This window comes from Cucumis sativus, chromosome 6 (genome assembly GCF_000004075.3).
Source record: "Cucumis sativus cultivar 9930 chromosome 6, Cucumber_9930_V3, whole genome shotgun sequence".
In the NCBI taxonomy this organism is placed as follows: domain Eukaryota; kingdom Viridiplantae; phylum Streptophyta; class Magnoliopsida; order Cucurbitales; family Cucurbitaceae; genus Cucumis; species Cucumis sativus.
This window is the reverse complement of record NC_026660.2, coordinates 10,689,095-10,707,937: the sequence shown is the minus strand read 5'-3', so window position 1 is coordinate 10,707,937 and position 18,843 is coordinate 10,689,095. Positions and strand designations below refer to the sequence as shown.

Genomic DNA, 18,843 nt, shown 5'->3' with positions numbered 1-18,843 from the left:
ATTTGGAAATTACAAACTAAAAACGACAAGTCAAATCGAGTTTAATTGAATTTGGAAATTACAAACTAAAAACGATAAGTCAAATCGAGTTTAGGTTAGGTGTAACTAATGTTGGCTTATATTCTAAAGGTAAAATGTTCGAAATTAAACCTCCAACCTCAATTGTCGTACTAAAACATATACGGTAGATTATGTTTCACATTAGTATTTTACTTTTAGTTGTAAGTTTCAAAATTTACACTCAAAACCCTGATTTTTGCTAATTCAATATTTAATGTTTATTATTATTATTTTTAATTATGTTCTAAAAAAACTATTGATTTTAACCATATGGTTTTTTATCATACTATACCTCTTTTTTTAAACATTTTTATTAAAAAAATAAATTAAAAAGACCCATAAACTCAAATGCTAACAATTTAATCGATGTATTTTCATTTTCGTAACAATTTAGTTATTATAGTATGTAACAATTTCGTCTCTAACAAAAAAAATCATCAAAATATAGGATTATTTTTTATGTAAAATAATTCATTAAATCTTAAGATACATTTTTAGGATAAGGATTGAATCATTCCAAATTGTAAGTTATGGATATTAATTAACTAAATTACTTGTTGCCTACTCAACTTTAAATTATTATAAAATTGAAAATACACTAACTAAATCGTTATCAAAGTATAGACTAAAATTAATAAATTAAAAGAATTAATGTAAGAAATTGAAATTTTATAGTAATTGGTAGAGAGAGCAAAAAGAGGGTGGTAGGTGAGAGAGAGAAGAGAGAGGAGGGTAGGTGTGAGCAATGTATGGTAGGTAAAAGATGTGACGTGGAAGATTGTGGGTGGTTGAATTAAACGACGACGTAGTCCCCACTACGAACCAATCCTCAGTCTCCATTTGTCACCTTCTCGCTTTCACAACGTCACCACAATTTCAATTCTCAACTAACACACACCTCCACACAACAACACAACCATCGTTTTCACACTTTTTTTAGTCATTACTATTGTTCTTATTTAAATGATAAGAATAAGTTAACTTTTTCTTTTCTTTTTGTTGGTTGAGAATGTGTTTTCTTATAAATAATTTGCCTTCTAGTTCGTACTTCAAAACGTGAATTATAGTAAGAAATTGAGATATCGTAATGCATGTGAGTGATGAGTCATTTGTGAGAACTCTAATGAGAGGATCGCACTGTTACGTATATTTTATTAATTGTACGTGAGTGGGATAGTAATTACTAATTAGACATTAGAAGCAAGCAAGCTCGAGAGAGGACATGCTAATTTAAGTACAATAGTTGATGGTACAATCTTCATATTAAATGTTTGTTTGTGCAAATTTATAATTGAATTTATATCACAGATTATTCGTCACCAACATTTATCAATTAATCATACACGGTTTTAAAATGAAGATTCCAATCTTCGTCCATTTGGCCTTTGATTTACATAATCAACAGTAGTAATTAGAGATACTTGATTGTGCAAAGATTTTTACTACTCGACTTGTGCACATGCATTTGTTAAAGACGTTTTTAACGACAACAACAATAAAACTTGTCTTATATATTTGATTGTGCCAAGATGTTTCTATCAAAGCCAACCTGTCTTGATAGAACTTAAGAAACTATACATTAGAGACCTCTAAGGAAGACTTTATTTAAGAAATAATTAAACAAATCTTATACTTTAAGGTTTGATATTAAAAAATTGAAAGTCAAGTGGTTTCGTGACGTAAATGGTAATATTTTAAATGTTTACCAAGTCTTTATATATATATTTATAAAGTACAGTATAATGAACTATAACATCCAATTACGTCATCCCATTTTTTAAAAAATAAATAAAACAAAAAAAATGTTTATATTTGTATTTTAAGTATGTAATCTATTAGTTTACAAATTTTATATTTGTATTGATTTGAATGTATTAAGTACATTCAAAGCTACGATACTCAAAACAAACCTTTCAAAACACACAAAAAGAAGAAGAAGAAGAAGAAACGTCGAGGGAAGAACGATCAGATTGTTTCTGGCCCAAAAATCGGAGCCCAGCAAGTGGAGCTTTTAATGGTTTTAAGTGAGATCGGGCCTGATTGTTTTAGGCCCAATAATCGGATTTTAGCTTGGGCCAAAATTGGGTGAATCAAAACCTTTCATTTCATTTTGTTTTGTCACGGGCTTGAATAATATTTATAGTAAAAATCAGGCCCAATCTATAAAGAGATATTTAAGTCATTTTTTTAACGGTTTTTATTCCATTTTTCCGTTTTTTCACATTTATAATTTTTTTTTTTTGCAATTTATCCCAAGTAAATTTTAATTATAAATGTGGAAAAAATAGAAAAAATGAATACAAATCTGTTAAAAAAATGACTTAAATATCTCTAAAAATCACACCATCTAAATCTCATCTTTTGTTAAGGTCTAACACAATATTCGAGTTTGTAAAATACATTATGTTTTGTAAATACGCGACTTTATCAATGTCAAATACATTGTACATAAAAACTAAAAACCATAAAATACCGTAATATCAAGAGCAAAGTGGAAATTAATAGAAATTGAAAACACTGTAATAAAGAAGCAAGACACTAATTTTTCTTCGATCGAATTCTTTTGTCCTCTTTTTTTTATATTGGTCATTCTTTTTAATAATTAGCATCGAACAACATTCTATAAAGAGAGATATTATAAGAGAGTAAAGTTTGCCGTTGTTAAAAGTTTATTGTAAAAATTGTAGCATGTTACATTTTGAGACTTGCATAAGGCATTTATGCTACTTCAACCTATTTTTTACACAACATTCATCTTTAAACCTCGATTATGGTTCGTTATTTTATGTAAAAGACTAACAAAATTTATGATAACAGTTAATGGGACTTAAACTTATCAAATTTAAGTAGATTTTAATATTATTTTAGTTTTCACTTAAATACGAGTTAGAAGATTTAGAATGTCGATATCAATAAAAAAATCAAAGTCTTAATTTTACGGAAATTTCAATTGATATTACTAAAAGAAGTTTTAAAACAATTGTTCGCCCGAGATTTTCAGAGAAATTTAATTCGTGAAGTTGAACTTAAGTTGATGTTGTATTTTTGTTAATTTGATGCGATGTGGTTCGATCCCTAAAATTTGATAATTTGACTTTCTGGAGTAAAAAATTTTCATCCCATAACTCTTCTATTTATAGAGTTATTTGATGATTTTTTATAAGCTTTAAGTCTAGTGAGTTAATGAATCAGACTCATTTATTAAACCACATGGATTTGAGTTATATTTAACATTTGAGCTTGAAAACACGTGACATTATCATAATTTTCAATTTTAATTTGGAATAAGTATTCATTATTTTAATTAGTTTCAAATTTAATTATTTGTACTATTCATCGTTAATTTAGTAAATGATGTGGCAATTTGTGATTAGTCTAAAATTTTTATATCCAACAATAATCAATTAAAAATAAATAATAAATATTTTGTGATTTTTAAATCAGTTAAAATGTCTATTATTTATGTCAATGACATTTTGTTGTTTATTTTATTTATCATATAGAGTTTTTTACGATACAATTAAAACACCGAGTTAACTTTTAATCGTCTTTAAATATATGAAAACATAAAAATACCAACACGACCATGAAAATATAACACTTCGTAGTAGAGTTTCATACAATATTTGGGTTTAATTTAAATATTTGATAGTTTGAATTTATATAGTGACAAAGTTTTTGTTTTTTTCCTCTCCCTCCTTATCTTTAATTTGTTCAAATATTAAAATAATTAACACAAATCCCTACCTTTCTTTCTTATTATAGCAACATTTGTTAAATATTTACTAAGTATAATTAATTTTCTTTTTTAGTCGTTTTTTTTTTTTTTGTCGTAGAATGTAAATAGTTTATTTTTTTTAATGGTTTTTGGAAAATCCCAAAAGAAAAATAATAGATAATCAAATAATATATATTGTGGTATATTTGTGAAATAGAAAATATATTCCATATTAAATATTGGGAGATCTCGTTCTTTAAGAAAATATATTGTTTTTCTATGTATATATATATTTTAGATTTTTTTACCTTGTATATTTCATCCTTGTATTATGGTATAGGCTATCGATAATAATAAAAAAAAAGAATCTCAACTTTTCAAATATTTCTATATTAAAATATACAAGATGAGTTTTCTATTTTCTCTAATGGATAAAGAAAATTGATATTATTTTGGATTTTTGTTTACCCTTTGAAGTTAATATTTAACTTTGGGGATAATTTTTATAACTTTTTTTTTTTAACAGATAGAATCAAAATTAGTATAAGAAAAGTAATTTAAATATGTATACAATTGGGGATTGATAAATACTTATGTATTATTGAAAGCATGCCTTATTTCTTCGGAGAAAGACGTTTGCTCTTAATAATAATTGCTATCTCACCCTACTCATACTATCATACCCATAAATGATGCTCTTGTTCATCTTTCTTAACTCTTCACTCATTTTCAATTTTATTTTATGGGATCCAATATCCATTTAGGTAAGAGAAAATATATTTAGTAGTTTAAGATTTCATTTTAAAAGTGAATTAATAATGAGAAAAGTAACTCATGATTTTATAAGGAGTTTTGGTCTTTATGTATTTAGATGTCAAGTGAATGGTTTACATTACATTAGATTTTGATTTTTTTTGTTTCTATTTAAGGTTTTTCCTTCTATCTTCCGAAGTATCCTTACGACAAAAAATCTAGGTAGCGTCTCGTCGTGGGCTCCAAGTGTGGTTGCTGCTCTTTCAAGTTCGTTGTAGACAAACTTGAACGACGAACTTGACTACCTTAGGGTCCTCCTTATAGGACAAGTAATGAGGCAAGAGAAGGGCTAATTATAAGATGTAAACACAATATTGAATACAATCTCTTGAAGTATCAATTCTTTAAGAATTCAATCTCTCTACTTTCTTTGTTTGTTTTTGTTTTTGTGTCCTAATAATAATAACAATAAATCCCAAAATGTAATCATAGTTTGAGTTTTACAAAAACAAAAAACCTATTTTTGATAAAATTTTGCAAAACTAGCCTTCTACTTCATAGGTATATATAGAATTTGCAAAGCATGCTCTCGGCTTGGCTTTAATGCTTTGCCTTTTGCCATTGGCTTGGCTTCCCTTTCTCTCTCTCTTTCTCTTCATGCCGTTTTTCTCTCGGATTCTCGAAGCTCTGTAATCATTCTCTGCCAAGAAGACGAAGCGGATGATTGATTGAAAGCTGTATCCCTGTAAAAGCTTGAACATGAATTCAACTCCGCTTCCTTACCGTTCGAATCAGGTAGATTATTCACGCTCCGGTTATTATATTTCTCGTGAATGTTCTAAAGCTCAAATGTGCCTTCAAAAGATTCTGCACATCATTTCTTCTGTTCCTCGCCAAGAACCGCGCGTGGATTCGACAATCGGGAAATTAGAACTCGATGGAAATGTAAGCGGTGGAGGAGGGTTTCGTACTGATTTTAATCTGAGAATCGGCGCGTTTACGGTGAACGAAGATCAAGAATTGGTAGGTTTTGTGGAGAGTGGAGGAAGCGGTGGTGGAAATGGTTCGGTAGACGCAACCGAGAAATGTTCGTACGGTGACGGTAACGGCGAGGGCGCGAAATGCTCTGAACCTCTTGGAAATGAAACTGGAAAATGCGACGTTGAAGGACACGAGAGGGAAATTCCAGAACATTCGAAGATCGCTGAAAGCAGCAGGTTCGACGAAAACGAAAGCGAAAAGACAGTCGTAGAAGAAGAAAAAGAAAGCAACTGGAACAAACTCACGGCGAGTTCCGTTGATCGAAGGGACGATGGCGAAGGTGAAATGGCACCGTTCAACGGACCCAAATGCAAGAGCAGTGGCGATTGTCTAGGTTTGCTCATCGAAGCGGCGAGGCTGATATTTGGAGACATAAGTGAGGACGAATTCGATACTGAGTTAACTCAAGAAGAAAGCGAGTTGAACAACGAGTTAGACATCAAAGATCCGAGTCAACTCGAGAAAGTAATGTCAGAGTCGCATTCAAGCGAATCAAAGAGGATGAAGCTCGAACGAGGAAATTGGATGGTGATGAACATAGTAAGAGATATTGACGACAGGTCGCCGTTGGTGAGGTCAAAGAGAGGAAGAAGCCAAGTCTTGCCATGTCGTTATAAAGACTCAGTTCTCGAGCCATGGCGATCCCAACCATTGCCAAGCAAGATCAAGGTCTCGAGGAGACAACGACGATCGAGGTTTCGCACGTAGATCGGTAAAGCAATATTGAAAAAAATCCTTTTACATATTGATTGATACAATTAATCTGCCATCTGTTGATTTTATTTGGTATATCAATGTATTGTGTTTTTGGTCGCTGCTGCTGAAATTGGTTCTGTAAATATGGCAGAATCTGAAACTGCAGAGGACACGAGAAGACTGAGAGAGAAATGAGAATCCGCCATTAATGGTGACTGTACAGTGAAGGGTAAGATCGCAGGACTGAATTCAGAAGGTGGGTTTTCATTTTAATAATGTCTTCCTCTCTCTTTTTGGCCCTTTTTTTCCTACTCTTTTTGTGGCGAAGATGGAGATAATGATGAATGGTTTGCGTATCAAAAATCCATAGTTATTGCTGTTTAGTGTTTACCCTTCTCAATTCCTAGGAAACATAACTCATTTTTCTCTCCCTATGGTTAAAGTGGGAAACAAATGTGAAAACTTTATATTATAAGTTTGTAATCATATGTTCAACTTAACTTTATATTTTAGGCCCTTAATTGTGAACCCCAAGTTGCAATTTCCTTTTGAGTTACCAAGCAATTTGTTATTTAAGATGTTACCGTTATTGTCCTAAGCATGCCGTGTTATTGAGTCAATTGTTGAAATGAGCAATTGGCATTCCCAAATTCCCTATTTTTGGTTCAATTGGTGACTTAATGATGATATTAGAAGAGATGTTATTTCATTTTCAATTAATATTGATTTCATCTTTTGAGTCTTCTACCTATTTCTACTATACAATTACTAGCAACTTAATCTTGTATATATATTTTTTGAAATCATCTAGAAGTTTAATAATTTAGTCATTTTACTTACCAATCTATGTTTTTTTCTTTTCTAGCAAAGGTAAAACTTTGGTCTCATTTTTTTTATATGATAACATGATGTTTATTGATTTAATCATGTTAATACGAGACTTTATCACATTTTTCGTCGTATTTCAATGTAACAATTTAACGTTGTTTCCATGTTGAAGAATAACGAACTTATTTTACTATTAAGGTCTTGGAATTTTTGTTGCAACTTTGGAGATCATATCTGAAAAAGAAAAAAAACCTTGAATTTTGTACTTTTATTAATTCTTTATGCCATTTACTCAATGACTTTACAACCCACTATTTGTAGTACAATAATCGTGGGATGTATAATGTTAAACATTTCAACTTTATAACGAAACATTACTAAGTTAAATACAGTTTTGGCAACTCTGTAAGAATCAAAATCAATCCATTCTACTTATGCTTGAGGGTTAGATGTTCAAAACTCAATATCTAACTTTTGTATTGATATTGAGGTTAAAGGATGATCGATGCTCCCCTGATTTTGGCTCTTTGTCTTTTTCTTTTTCTCTCAATTTCGAAGGTAAAAGCCTGTGATTGATTGCATTATCCAATTCTTTTACAATCCTATCTTTTCTTCTCAATTGTCGGTTTTAAAAAATTCCATTTCATCATTCACACATTTGAAATATATCAAAATCCCTTTTTGTATAACAAAATAAGAATAGTTATTATTTTTTCATAAATTATATTATATATAATATATATTTGGTTTTATATAGTGTGGGACAAATTGTTTCACTCCTTTTTCCATTTAAAACGAACTATATACAATTGTACTCACACGGTTTGAGTCGTTGGTGTGAATCTTCTTTAGAACTGCACAATGCTCTACCGTTTTGTTAGTTTTTAAAAAAATTCGTTTATTTTTATTATCTCGCATTTCTATAGTATGTTTCGTACTTATAATAACTATTTCATTTTTATTTTATTTTTTAAAAATTGAGTTCATTTTCTTTCTGTTTTTTTTACCAAACAAGGTCTTTGCTTTTAGTTTTTAGAAATTAAATTCTTTTTTTCTATTCTTACATTTACATCATTTTTAAGCGAAGATAGTTGAAACTTTAAAATTCCTAAAGCAACAATAATTTTTTTTCCTCAAAATTTAGCTTAATTTTAAAATGTAGTAAAAAAAAACTTAAAAACAAGGAAGGAATGAAATTTGGCTTAATTTTAAAAAACTAAAAACTAAAAATCAAATTATTATAAAAGAACAATTATTAATTAGTTGTGAACACATGTATAGTTAAATTCAAATATCCATTTTAGTCCGGGTCACAATGTCATAATTAAATGACATGACCGTGTTTGAATTCATAATTTCAGCATAAATGTATGATTGTATTATTTTTTGCACTTATACATAAGAATTGTGTGATTTTTATCTTTCTTCAAAATTAAAATTAACAAAATATACCTCGATATGTTTAATAACTTATAAGGCACGAATATGTGATAAATGAGTCATTAAACAATTAATAATACACTAATTAGTATAAATTTTCCTATAGAAAATTTCAAAATGTGAAAGGATAAAAAGAAAAAAACCAACACAACTACCTCATGTCAGTGAGTTTGAATTTGAAGCATATGTCTTTTGTTTTTGATCATCGGTTTTGTTTGCTCTGGCTTTTATGGATGCATTGGTGGCCCTATGTAACCTCTCCGTTAGTCGTTTTGGAGTCCGTGTTCTTCGATTGAATCCTCTGACACAAATGAATCCTACAAAATAGTAACAAACAATAAATAGCTCATAAAGGATTATGAAAATGTAGGTTTTTGTTTGGTCTTTTTCTTCTAGGTTGGAAGATCTTTCTAAATAGTTAACTTTGAAGAAAGAAAATTGGAACCAAATTATTTCATACCTTTCTGGAAGCAGTACTGGATGTCCTCCTTTTCCAAGCCTGTAAATAAAGTGGCATTAGATTCTCTTTCGGAGACAAACCAACATATTATATGTTAATTTACCTCTAAAAATTGTTGTCGTTGAGGTTCCAAAATAAGCGATTCTCCTTGGTAGATCCCATATCCATTCCCTAGGAATCTGAATGGGGTTTTTACTTGTTTCATCATCGGCAAAAACCTGCATTTGAATTAATTATATATAGTAAAACAATATAGATCATAGAACAGTTTCAATTAAAGTATGACTAACCTCGTTGACTTGAAAATATGTCCCGTTTAATGGAAATTTGCCTCTCATGGCGGTTCTACATGGTATCTACAAGAAAAGCATTCATATATTTTGGTAGTTTTGCAAAGTAGTGAAACAATAACAAATTAGTCTGCTTTTTCTTTCACTTACCAAAATTGTTCCGTGGACTGCTCCACTATTTTGTTGCCTAACAATGTTGCATGATGAGCATGATCCCTCGCTGCAAATTTCTCCTATTTCCCGATACATGCATATTGTATTTGGTGGCTCACATGAATCTACCGTTTCACCTGAAAACATTGAGTATTCCTAATCATCAGAAATTGGACTTTCGTCCAAATAATATTGACATATTGAGATTTACATTTACACTTTTCCAGATTTCATATATATGCATATGTACGTATGTATATGTATATATTACATTGTGCAACAAGCATACCTGGTGATAATATACACAAAAGGTACGGGCAAGGATCATTTGGATCTCGCCTTTCTAGCTGTAGAAAGATAGTTAGAAATGAACTTAATAAAATGTAGTGATTTTCCAGTTGAGAATGGTAAAGTATTTACCTTTGATAGAAGAGGATGAATATCTGGAAGTTCATAGCTGCATCGTTGAAGAATAAATTACTTTTATAAACCATTGAAAATTAGTTTTTTTTATTATATGTTCTTAATGAATAAATATCTAATTATGCGTTTTGATTCTTATTTCAAATTTAGAAATACATAATTTTAGACAAATATTCTCATATATAGTAACTTTATCAAGTAAAAAGTCACATTTGTCACAAACTCGAAGTTCGAAAGTGGACTTACACTTGATGCTCTGTTCTCAGACGCTCAATATGCTTTAGTTTGCGCATTGGGATAGAAGCGACTCTTGGATGCAAAGGAACTAGAGCTCCAATGCTATTGTCCACACAGTTGAGTGAGGTTGTTGTAAATTGTCCGGAACTAAGTCTGATTATAGGAACATCATCAGAATCATACTCATATAAATCTTCAATATCTGTCAATTGTGATTCATCATGTGCAGGCTCAGGTGATGGAGGTGCTTCGACGATGGGTTCACAATTGTCGGTTGAACATTCCGCTGAAAATGGATTGGCATCGATATGGAGTAGTGATGCTCGTGTATTGCCTTCAAAACTTTTTTCTGAACTCATTGTGCTTACTATTCCTTTTTCTTGCAATCCAGGTAAGGCCAACCTTGCACTATTTTAATTTATAGAAACTCAGAGAACAATTGTAAATATGTATTTTTTTTCCGCACAAAATCAATATTTTGACATGTAAGGTAAAAGAGAATTTTCAATCCTTCCAAATATCTTTTATGCACAACAATATATAAAAATGTGATTTTGTTTATGACATAAAATTCATACCTTGCATATGCACTAGCATAATGCCGACAATCTGCCCTCAGTGGACAAGCGTTGCAGTTAGGTTTCCTCTTTGTGCAAAAGACCTGAATGTTCATATTATATAATCAATTACTTTTATATAGATAACAGTTTTTACTCTATCCATCAAAGTTTGCTAGGAACTTGTGATTTACCTTTCCAAAGGTTATCAATTGATAATGTAGTTCATACCTGTAGTAAAAACCTTGAATTGTGAACTTTGAATTGTTTGATAGATCTTATGAAGGACATAGTTATGTTATGCTAAAGAAAAAATAAATAGAAAGTAGCAAACAAGGTGTTTAAAATTACAATGTTCGCTGGTCAAGCATACTAAGCCTTGGCCATAGATATTTTTGAATAGAATCCATCATAGGGAACCTGCAAAAAAAGAAGTAAAGTGTTGGGCTACAGGTCATTTGAAAAACGGTTATTTTTTATAATTTTTTATATACATACGTTTCAAGAAGATGCATTTGAACCTCCTCAGGCAATGGTTCAAGAGGAACCCATCCTAGTCGAACGGCAATTCGTCCAACATTTATGTCCACCTTTTTTTAAAAGAAAAATAGGAGTTATACATGGAATATGTAATCTTACAAATGATTCCTAAAATTAATCTTACCGGAAAAGCAACTTGCTGAAGTGCTAAAAGCCTTATGCATTCTACACTCTTCAATCCTAGTCCATCTATCTCTAGTAGATATTCCCTACACAAATAAGTAAATATATCAAAATCTTAAAATTAATATTTAAAAGAATTTCACCCATCAAAGAACACTTACTTAACATCCTTTGGAGGAGCATGTCGAAGCCATTCAAGGTCAATGCAACCATGTAGTCTTGCTGTTCGATCAAGAAATTGCTGAACATAATATATGAGGCAAAGTCAGGAACGTTGGCCCAAAGCCTTTCATTTGCCCTATTATTATATTAATTTTGTATGTATGGATATGATGTCATAATGTTTTTTAAATTTAACAAATATTAGAAATTGGAAAAATTATAGAGTTGGGGTGAAAATGTTTCTCAGGTCGTTCGGGTTGTTAAACCTTGATTCTTCCGGCTATGATGTTGTGCTGGCCACGTTCCTTGATGGCATCTGCTATCTTGGTAGGTTCTGCAAACCGAACTGCTTCCCAATCCACAGAATCCATGTGGTCACGACTTCTTGGCTCACAGGGAGGATGCTTTCTCCTCAAACTATCCCATTTTTCACGTAAACTATTCCAGTCTACTTCTGGCTTCATTTTACTCTTTTTGGCTTTCCCCTTATCTGTCTCTTTTTCATCATTGAGATGATTAGGATTTCTGTCTTCCAAATATCCTTTCACCTCTTTCTTTTCTTTCTCTTTGGCTTTGTTGGTATTCTCACTTGCCGGAACCACACTTTCATCACTTTGGACTCTTTCAACATCAAAATCTACTAACAGAGATGAATTGTCGATGTCACTTGAAAACTGAGAACCAGCTTCCATTTTTCCTTCATTGCTCTCAGAACACAAGGAACACTTAGCATTGACATCACCAATGAGTTGAATTTCTTGATTTTGAAACTTTTCTATACTGCCAATAAATCCCTGAGATTTCTCATTTGGTGTGAACTGTAAATCAACTGCCATTTCTTCACAACTGTTAGAATCCTCAGCATTATTTTCAAGTCCACTCTTTGATTTGCTAATGCATTCTGCGCTAGAATAGCACTTTCCTAATGATCTTGGCGTATGCACTGTGTCACTGGGATTTAAATTTCCGGAAATTGGATTTTGGTCTCTCCAACCCACCTCTTTGTATTCTGAAGTTCTATTTTTTTTATTGCTTCCACAGGACAATGTGCTATCTTGATTACTGCTATAAGGTTCTTTCTCAAAGGTTGATTTATCAGAATGGAGCGCCAAGTTATCCGTGTCATCCAAGTTCTTAAACAAACAGGTCCCACAATCATCTTCTAAGCATGTGGACGAGAGAAGTGTTAAATCATGGTTTTCTTTTATAGATGACCCCTGGCAACCTTGAGATGAAATTGCATCATCAGCAGACATTAATTCTTTAGCTTCTTCAGGATCCCCAGTTGCCTTGTTGGTTTCCATCATGCTATCATTGTTCCATTTACTTTCACGCAGAAATAATCTTTCGTTTCTTTGGGTCGATTGTTGGATGCAGAAAATCTCCTCCCCATGATAATTTTCCGTCTCCAGGAGGGGGAATGTTGCAGCAAGTGACATATAAGCTGAGCTGTGGAGAACAAGAAAAGTATAAAATATCAGCTCATTTGGTTTTTTTGACTGGTGCTACGAATCATCTACAGGAAAATGTTAATTCTTTACCTTGAAAGATGGTCGGAGACATTCTGAGTTAGAAAAACACCAACCACAGAATCCACCACCGAACCTTTCCATGGTGAAAAACGCCTATCGCCTGCATATGAGAAAAATCCTGCTTATATATAAAGGTTCTGAGCATTTATTGAAGCATGGAACCTATGGCTATGACAACCACACTAACTTATTTTGCCTTTTCCTAAGATTAGTTCGTAACAACAATATACAACATATTATGCAGTTACATGAAATAAGCAGTTACCTAAAATTAAATGCATTATAGCATTAAAAGCATTTATCCGTCCACGGAAAACTTTCCTTTCATTCTCCCACCACTCTTCGTCGATTTTTTCTTTTTCAGAATTACTGTCATTTTCAATTAGTACCTTCCACACAGTAATATCTCTTGGTTCAAGATAAACTCTACCGAACTCTTTTTTCTTAGTTGAGTTCAATGATTTAGGATGAGGAACTATTGCTCCTTGCATCCCATCAAGAGAATTTGGATTGTGCTCATGCTTGCTGTTTTTCTTTCCTCCTTTACGCGCGTATGGAATAATTTGCTTCTCATGTACTGAAGCAGTTCCTTCCTTTTGCAAATGATCTGATAGACCATTATTGTTATTAGTTCCCACATAAGGAGAAGCGTTTTTGAATCGTGCTTCATTGTAACAACCATCAGCAGCATATGGAATAATTTGCTTCCCATGTACTGAAGCAGTTCCTTCCTTTTGCAAATGATGTGATAGACCATTGTTGTTATTAGTTCCCACATAAGGAGAAACGTTTTTGAATAGTGCTTCGTTGTAACAACCATCAGCAGCATATGGAACCAAAAACCTCTTACAGGAAGAATCCATTTCTTCTTCAAGTACACCTTTATTATTTGTTAAAAAAAACTGTTATTAGTGCCTTTTATTGTAAGGAGCAAATTTGAACCATATGCTGAAAAAGAAGATACCTCTTGTTTCACCTATAAGCCTGTTGTTATGTTCATGATTGTTCCTGATTCCTTCTCTATTATTCCATAATACCATACTGAGGGTGGGTCTCTCTTTGTTTGCATTCCCTATTAAGATCCTCACATAATTTCTATCAGTAAATCAATACCATTAAACTTCAATCTTTCACAAAAACAGTTAGAATTTCATTTGGTGGTCGTGAAACAACATACCACTTGGTTTGGCTGAAAGAGTGAAGTCCTGATGCCTGGTCAAGTTTCCTCCACTTCCTACGTTATGAAAACCTGAAATAAGACTAGTTAACCTTTTGCCTTCTATTTATTTCCGTATTGGATTGAAAAGTGGAAAGAAACTGTCTTAAATCAAGACATCTCTCTTAGTTATTTTTTCATTGGTGTCCAACAATCAATAACAACGTAACAATTAGCTACTTAAAAGAACATTGAACCAAACCAAATTATCTGCCTCCCTCAAAGCAAAAGAATGGGGTAGTACCTCTTATAATTCTGGGAATTGAAAGGCCGTTTCCTGGTGGGTTGTTTCCATTTCTACCCATGAGAAGCCTTGAATTAGTTAAGAAATGGCTGATATCAAGCCATTTCATTGTTACCTGCACATTGTGTTTACCTGCAAGACAATTTCTGTCAACATTTTGCTTGTAAGTTCATTAAAGTTCAATTACTATTGCTGAAGTCAAGTCCTACTTATTGTTTTGTTATGAAATAAATTCCCCATCTTCTGTAGGCCCCCCTCACTTCGCATATCTGAAAACATGGAACTAGTTTGAGGGAGTGATGTTTGAGCCACTCCTTTTATTGGTGTTTCTTCCTTGTTGACTGTAAAAATACCAAGTGCTACATAAAAGGAATACACACATAAATACATACACATATAACCGTAAAAAAAACTCAAGCTGAAAAGAAATTACCATCTGTTACGGTAGTTCCTGTAGATGTATCTCTCCCATCAGCTTGAAGGAGTGATGTTTGAGCACATCCTTTTGTTAGTGTTTCATCCTTATTAACTATAAAAATTAAAAGAGCTGTGTTATACTCTACAAGAGCCATAACCTTGTTGCACTCAAGACTCAGTAAACAAATGAAATATATATAATATTTTGAATCGTCAAAAAGGCTCGAGCTAAAAGGAAATTACCATCTATTAAGGCAGTTCCTATAGATGTGTCTCTCCTGTTGCCTTGGAGTCCATTAACTTGAGAGAGTGATATTTGAGTCGATCCTTTTGTTAACGTTTCTTCCTTATTGACTGTGAAAAAAATTAAAAGAGCTACGTTATACCCTACAAGAGCCATAACCTTGTTGCATTCAAGACCCCCAGGGCAATCGGAACAAATGTAATATTTCGAATTGTCAAAAAGAGTCAGAGTTAAACAGAAACTATCATTTGTTAAGGCAGTTCCTATAGATGTCTCTCTCCCATTAGCTTGAGAGATTGATGTTTGAGCCGATCCTTTTGTTAGTATTTCTTCTTTATTGACTGTAGGAATAAAGAGTGCTACATTGATTCTACAAGAGCCATACCAACACACAAAGAGAACATATATAATATTTTGAATTGCCAAAACTCCCAAGCTAAAAAGAAATTACCATCTGTTATGGCAGTTCCTACATTTGTTTCTCTCCCATTAGCATTTAAATCAAAGGCAGATTGACAGGCAAGCTCTCCTATTTTTGTGCCCCCATCATCATCTGAAATATCATAAAATTCCATCCAGACATTAAAAATCTGAAGTGCAATATTAGCAAGAAAACCTTGGAATAGTTTACCTCTGCTACTACAATTTAAAATCTGAAGTGCAATATTAGCTCGAGATTCCAGTTTATTCCGAGGTCTCTTTAACTGCCACCCTACAATGGGAACAATGTCATTCCCATTCAAAATTTCTGTTTTCTCGCTCTTGACAGCATGTTTATGTATATTTCTTGGCAATTGGTTACAAACTGGAAGTGCAAATAATGAAGCTAAATTGCACCTTCTAACCATTGGAGTTCTTTTTTGCTTAGAGAAAAAGAATGGCAGTAATTTTTTTCTTGATCCCCAGCCTTTTTCTCTTGCAGCCCTCAATCCATATGGTTTCCACTCAATTATTTTCCTTGATATTCTCCTTGAACTCCTCTTTCTCTTGCATTCCTTTCTTAAACAGAAGCTTTCGCTCAAACCAACTGGAGTTCGAACAACTGTAATATTTAAATTCTCATTGCCTGCTTTCTTTGCTTCAATGGCAACAACTTCTTCAAATACTTTCTCAATTTCCAATTCATTCTCCACTAAAACTAAATTTCTGCAGCTATCTATAGCATCAACTGGATTATCCGCCTCGTTTTCCTTTGCTTCAATGGCTGCAACTTCTTCAATAAATTTCTCAATTTCCCGTTGATTCTCCACTAAAACTAAATCTCTACAACTCTCTATAGCATTAATTTCAGCAAATTCTGCTAAATCTATGCATCCATCTTCCAACAAAATACTGTTCTCCTGACATGGAACAAGCTTTCGGGTTCTTGGTTTTGGCAAAGGACGAGGTTTTCGAGTCCTTAGTTTTGGTACAACAAAATTTGGCGTTTTTGGATTTGGTGTAACAGATTGTTGTTTTGCAGGTGTTGTATTTGATCCTTTGCTCTTCCTTTTTCTTCCTTCTCCAATCACTTTCGGTCTGTACATTTTTCTCCTAGGCTTCTTTCTTTTGGTTGCTTCGATTCCATTGTATGGTCTCTTTCTTTTAACTTCCTGCTGTAATGGGGTTGAAATGCTTGGTTCCATTTCCACTTCCTTCACATGTTTTGATGCAAGAGGTGTTTCAGCCATTGAAATGCTGTACTCAAACCACTTCCAATTAATTGAAGAACAGTAACATTAAATTTCCCTAAAAAATGAAGAAAAAAAAAAAACAAATAAACCAAATATCAGATTACACCTTGATTTTTTCTACAAAATCTTGGTGGTTATATTATATATTTATATATAATATTTTTACAATCTCAGGCAATCCAGAGAAAATCTTTATGGTTATGATGTTATATTTTATATATATATATATATAAATATGGTAAAAATACCTTTTTTATCACTGACCCAGTCAGTTAGTTCCCACCCTGCAGATTGCCTAACTTTTTTCAATGAATGAGAATTTAAATAACTGGTGCCATCGTTACCGGTAGCCATAATCGCCGAGCGGAGTAGCTCATTTCCACTAACAAGCACACCTCCAAAATCCAACTTCCTCAAATGCTTAGAAACCCCATGTATGAAGATTCTTAGAAAGAACGGAGAAATTGAATTTGGGTTTTAGAGTTTGAGAAGTAACAACTTTTGGAGAAGGACTTGTAGAAAATGGCCGTCGGCGATGATTGGTTCCGGCAACCTGACCGGCGCGGTCAGGGAGAGAGAGATTAATTATTATTTTTTTAAAAAAAAAACTATTTTAATTTTTGTTATTCCATTTCTAGTAACAAAAACAATAATCTAAATTAATAAAAATAGAGATGTTTTAAACTTGTTGTTTCAAAATTCATAGAGTAAAATGACCAACAATCAATTAAAGAAAGCAAGACATTAAATTTCTCTAGAAAGGGAAAAAATAAATGCCAAATAATATCATATTACATTTGAATTCTTTTTTTCTTTCCTTTTTTGGTGTAATTTTTCATTATTCTCAAGTTGGGTTTTTATTTCGAGATAAAATCTCTTTTTTTTTTTAGGAAATTAGAGGGGAAATCTGTTTTTGGTGTTGGAGAAAATCTTGGGAGTGATATTATATATTTTATATATAATATTTCATTCTTTTTTATTTTTATTTAGTTCCCCATAAATTTGAATGGTAAATAGAGTATAATTTTTCATAGATTCATCGTTTTTAATAAAAACAAAGGTTTGCACATAAAATACACATTTAATGGCTATGTTAAAAATCATAAATTTTAAATAATAGAAAAAGGCCCGGTGCTATTTTATCTAAAGGCTTTTTTTAATCCATTGAACACCTACCTCGTTTTAAAAATTAATACAAGTACGTATACATCTCTCTTCAAAGGTTAACAAACAAAAATACTAAAATTCAAATAATAATATATATTTTTTATGAAAAACAATCACTATTGATTAAAAAAAAAAAATTCTCTACGTATATGAAGGAATTTCATTACTTTTGGGAATTGTGTAAAGATAAAAAGTGAAAATGAGGCTAAAATATTTGAATGCTATTTTAATTAATTACATTTACATATTCATTTATACTATTTACATTTTCAAATTTGGTGTTTAAACTTATAAATTTTATATATTTTACTTAGATTACTAGTAATTCTAATAATTTTGATTATAATATGATAGTAATATTATTATTTATTTAATACTTTAAAAAGTTGGGTTGTTTTCCTTTTTTTTTTTAATTTGTTCTAGAAAAATGTCATTTAACTTTAAACTTGTTTCAAATTAAAAGGTGGAAATTGATACGCTAGTCAACGGACGTTAAATATCTATTGTCGTGTTAATTTTCATAAATGATATTATAATCTTTTAATTTTTTTTAAATTTTCATAAATTGATATTGTGGTCAACGCCATGGAAAATGTGTTAGTTACAAATTGATTTTTAAATTAAAATTATTATCCACCGACTTAGGGTAAAAAAAAAACAACAATTGACTTTATTTTGAATATTTTGACCATTTTTCATAACATATTAGAACCAACATATCATAACATATGATAAAATTAATAAGCTATAAATTGATATTCCAAATGCAATGTTTTAAGCAAAAACAACAAACAAATAAGTAAGAACTTTGATAATAATAAACAATGCATGTAATTCATCAAAACAAAGGAAATAGACAATTACATCTA

At 31.7% G+C, this 18,843-nt stretch overlaps 2 protein-coding genes across 4 annotated transcripts; one reads left to right on the top strand and one right to left on the bottom strand.

Annotated features, from left to right (window-relative positions):
- Positions 1-5,122: 5,122 nt before the first annotated feature.
- Positions 5,123-6,866, top strand: LOC105435800. Its single transcript, XM_011658754.2, has 2 exons — positions 5,123-6,284; positions 6,420-6,866. The coding sequence occupies exon 1, from the start codon at positions 5,291-5,293 to the stop codon at positions 6,278-6,280; it is 990 nt and encodes a 329-aa protein (XP_011657056.1). The 5' UTR covers positions 5,123-5,290; the 3' UTR covers positions 6,281-6,284; positions 6,420-6,866.
- A 1,616-nt stretch (positions 6,867-8,482) lies between these two features.
- LOC101216331 lies at positions 8,483-17,417 on the bottom strand. Of its 3 annotated transcripts, none has more exons than XM_031886697.1 (26): positions 17,056-17,417; positions 15,766-16,862; positions 15,586-15,687; positions 15,134-15,244; positions 14,907-15,002; positions 14,683-14,814; positions 14,474-14,605; positions 14,191-14,262; positions 13,978-14,085; positions 13,279-13,893; positions 13,023-13,113; positions 11,748-12,930; positions 11,481-11,560; positions 11,321-11,405; positions 11,155-11,246; positions 11,008-11,076; positions 10,851-10,887; positions 10,678-10,760; positions 10,109-10,507; positions 9,860-9,896; positions 9,729-9,786; positions 9,437-9,576; positions 9,287-9,352; positions 9,100-9,214; positions 8,997-9,035; positions 8,483-8,853 (listed from the first exon to the last, which is right to left on the bottom strand). In XM_031886697.1, exons 2-26 carry the CDS (start codon positions 16,802-16,804, stop codon positions 8,693-8,695), a joined length of 5,142 nt encoding a protein of 1,713 aa, XP_031742557.1. In that variant the 5' UTR covers positions 16,805-16,862; positions 17,056-17,417; the 3' UTR covers positions 8,483-8,692. The 3 variants fall into 3 exon arrangements, with proteins under 3 accessions (XP_031742557.1, XP_031742556.1, XP_011658415.1); XM_031886696.1 differs by having other exon boundaries at positions 14,683-14,832; positions 15,766-16,811; XM_011660113.2 differs by having other exon boundaries at positions 14,683-14,832; positions 17,056-17,416.
- Between the last annotated feature and the right edge of the window lie 1,426 nt (positions 17,418-18,843).

What these genes read in the sequence shown, in the direction of transcription:
- LOC105435800 (XM_011658754.2), top strand. Translation starts at nt 5,291, where the DNA reads ATGAATTCAACTCCGCTTCCTTACCGTTCGAATCAGGTAGATTATTCA.
- LOC101216331 (XM_031886696.1), bottom strand. Translation starts at nt 16,804, where the DNA reads ATGGCTGAAACACCTCTTGCATCAAAACATGTGAAGGAAGTGGAAATG. An exon ending in ATGCTTGACCAGCGAACATT is followed by an intron (nt 10,888 to 11,007) that starts GTAATTTTAAAC and finishes TTTTTACTACAG; the next exon opens with GTATGAACTACATTATCAAT. An exon ending in TTTGTGTATATTATCACCAG is followed by an intron (nt 9,577 to 9,728) that starts GTATGCTTGTTG and finishes CAATGTTTTCAG; the next exon opens with GTGAAACGGTAGATTCATGT.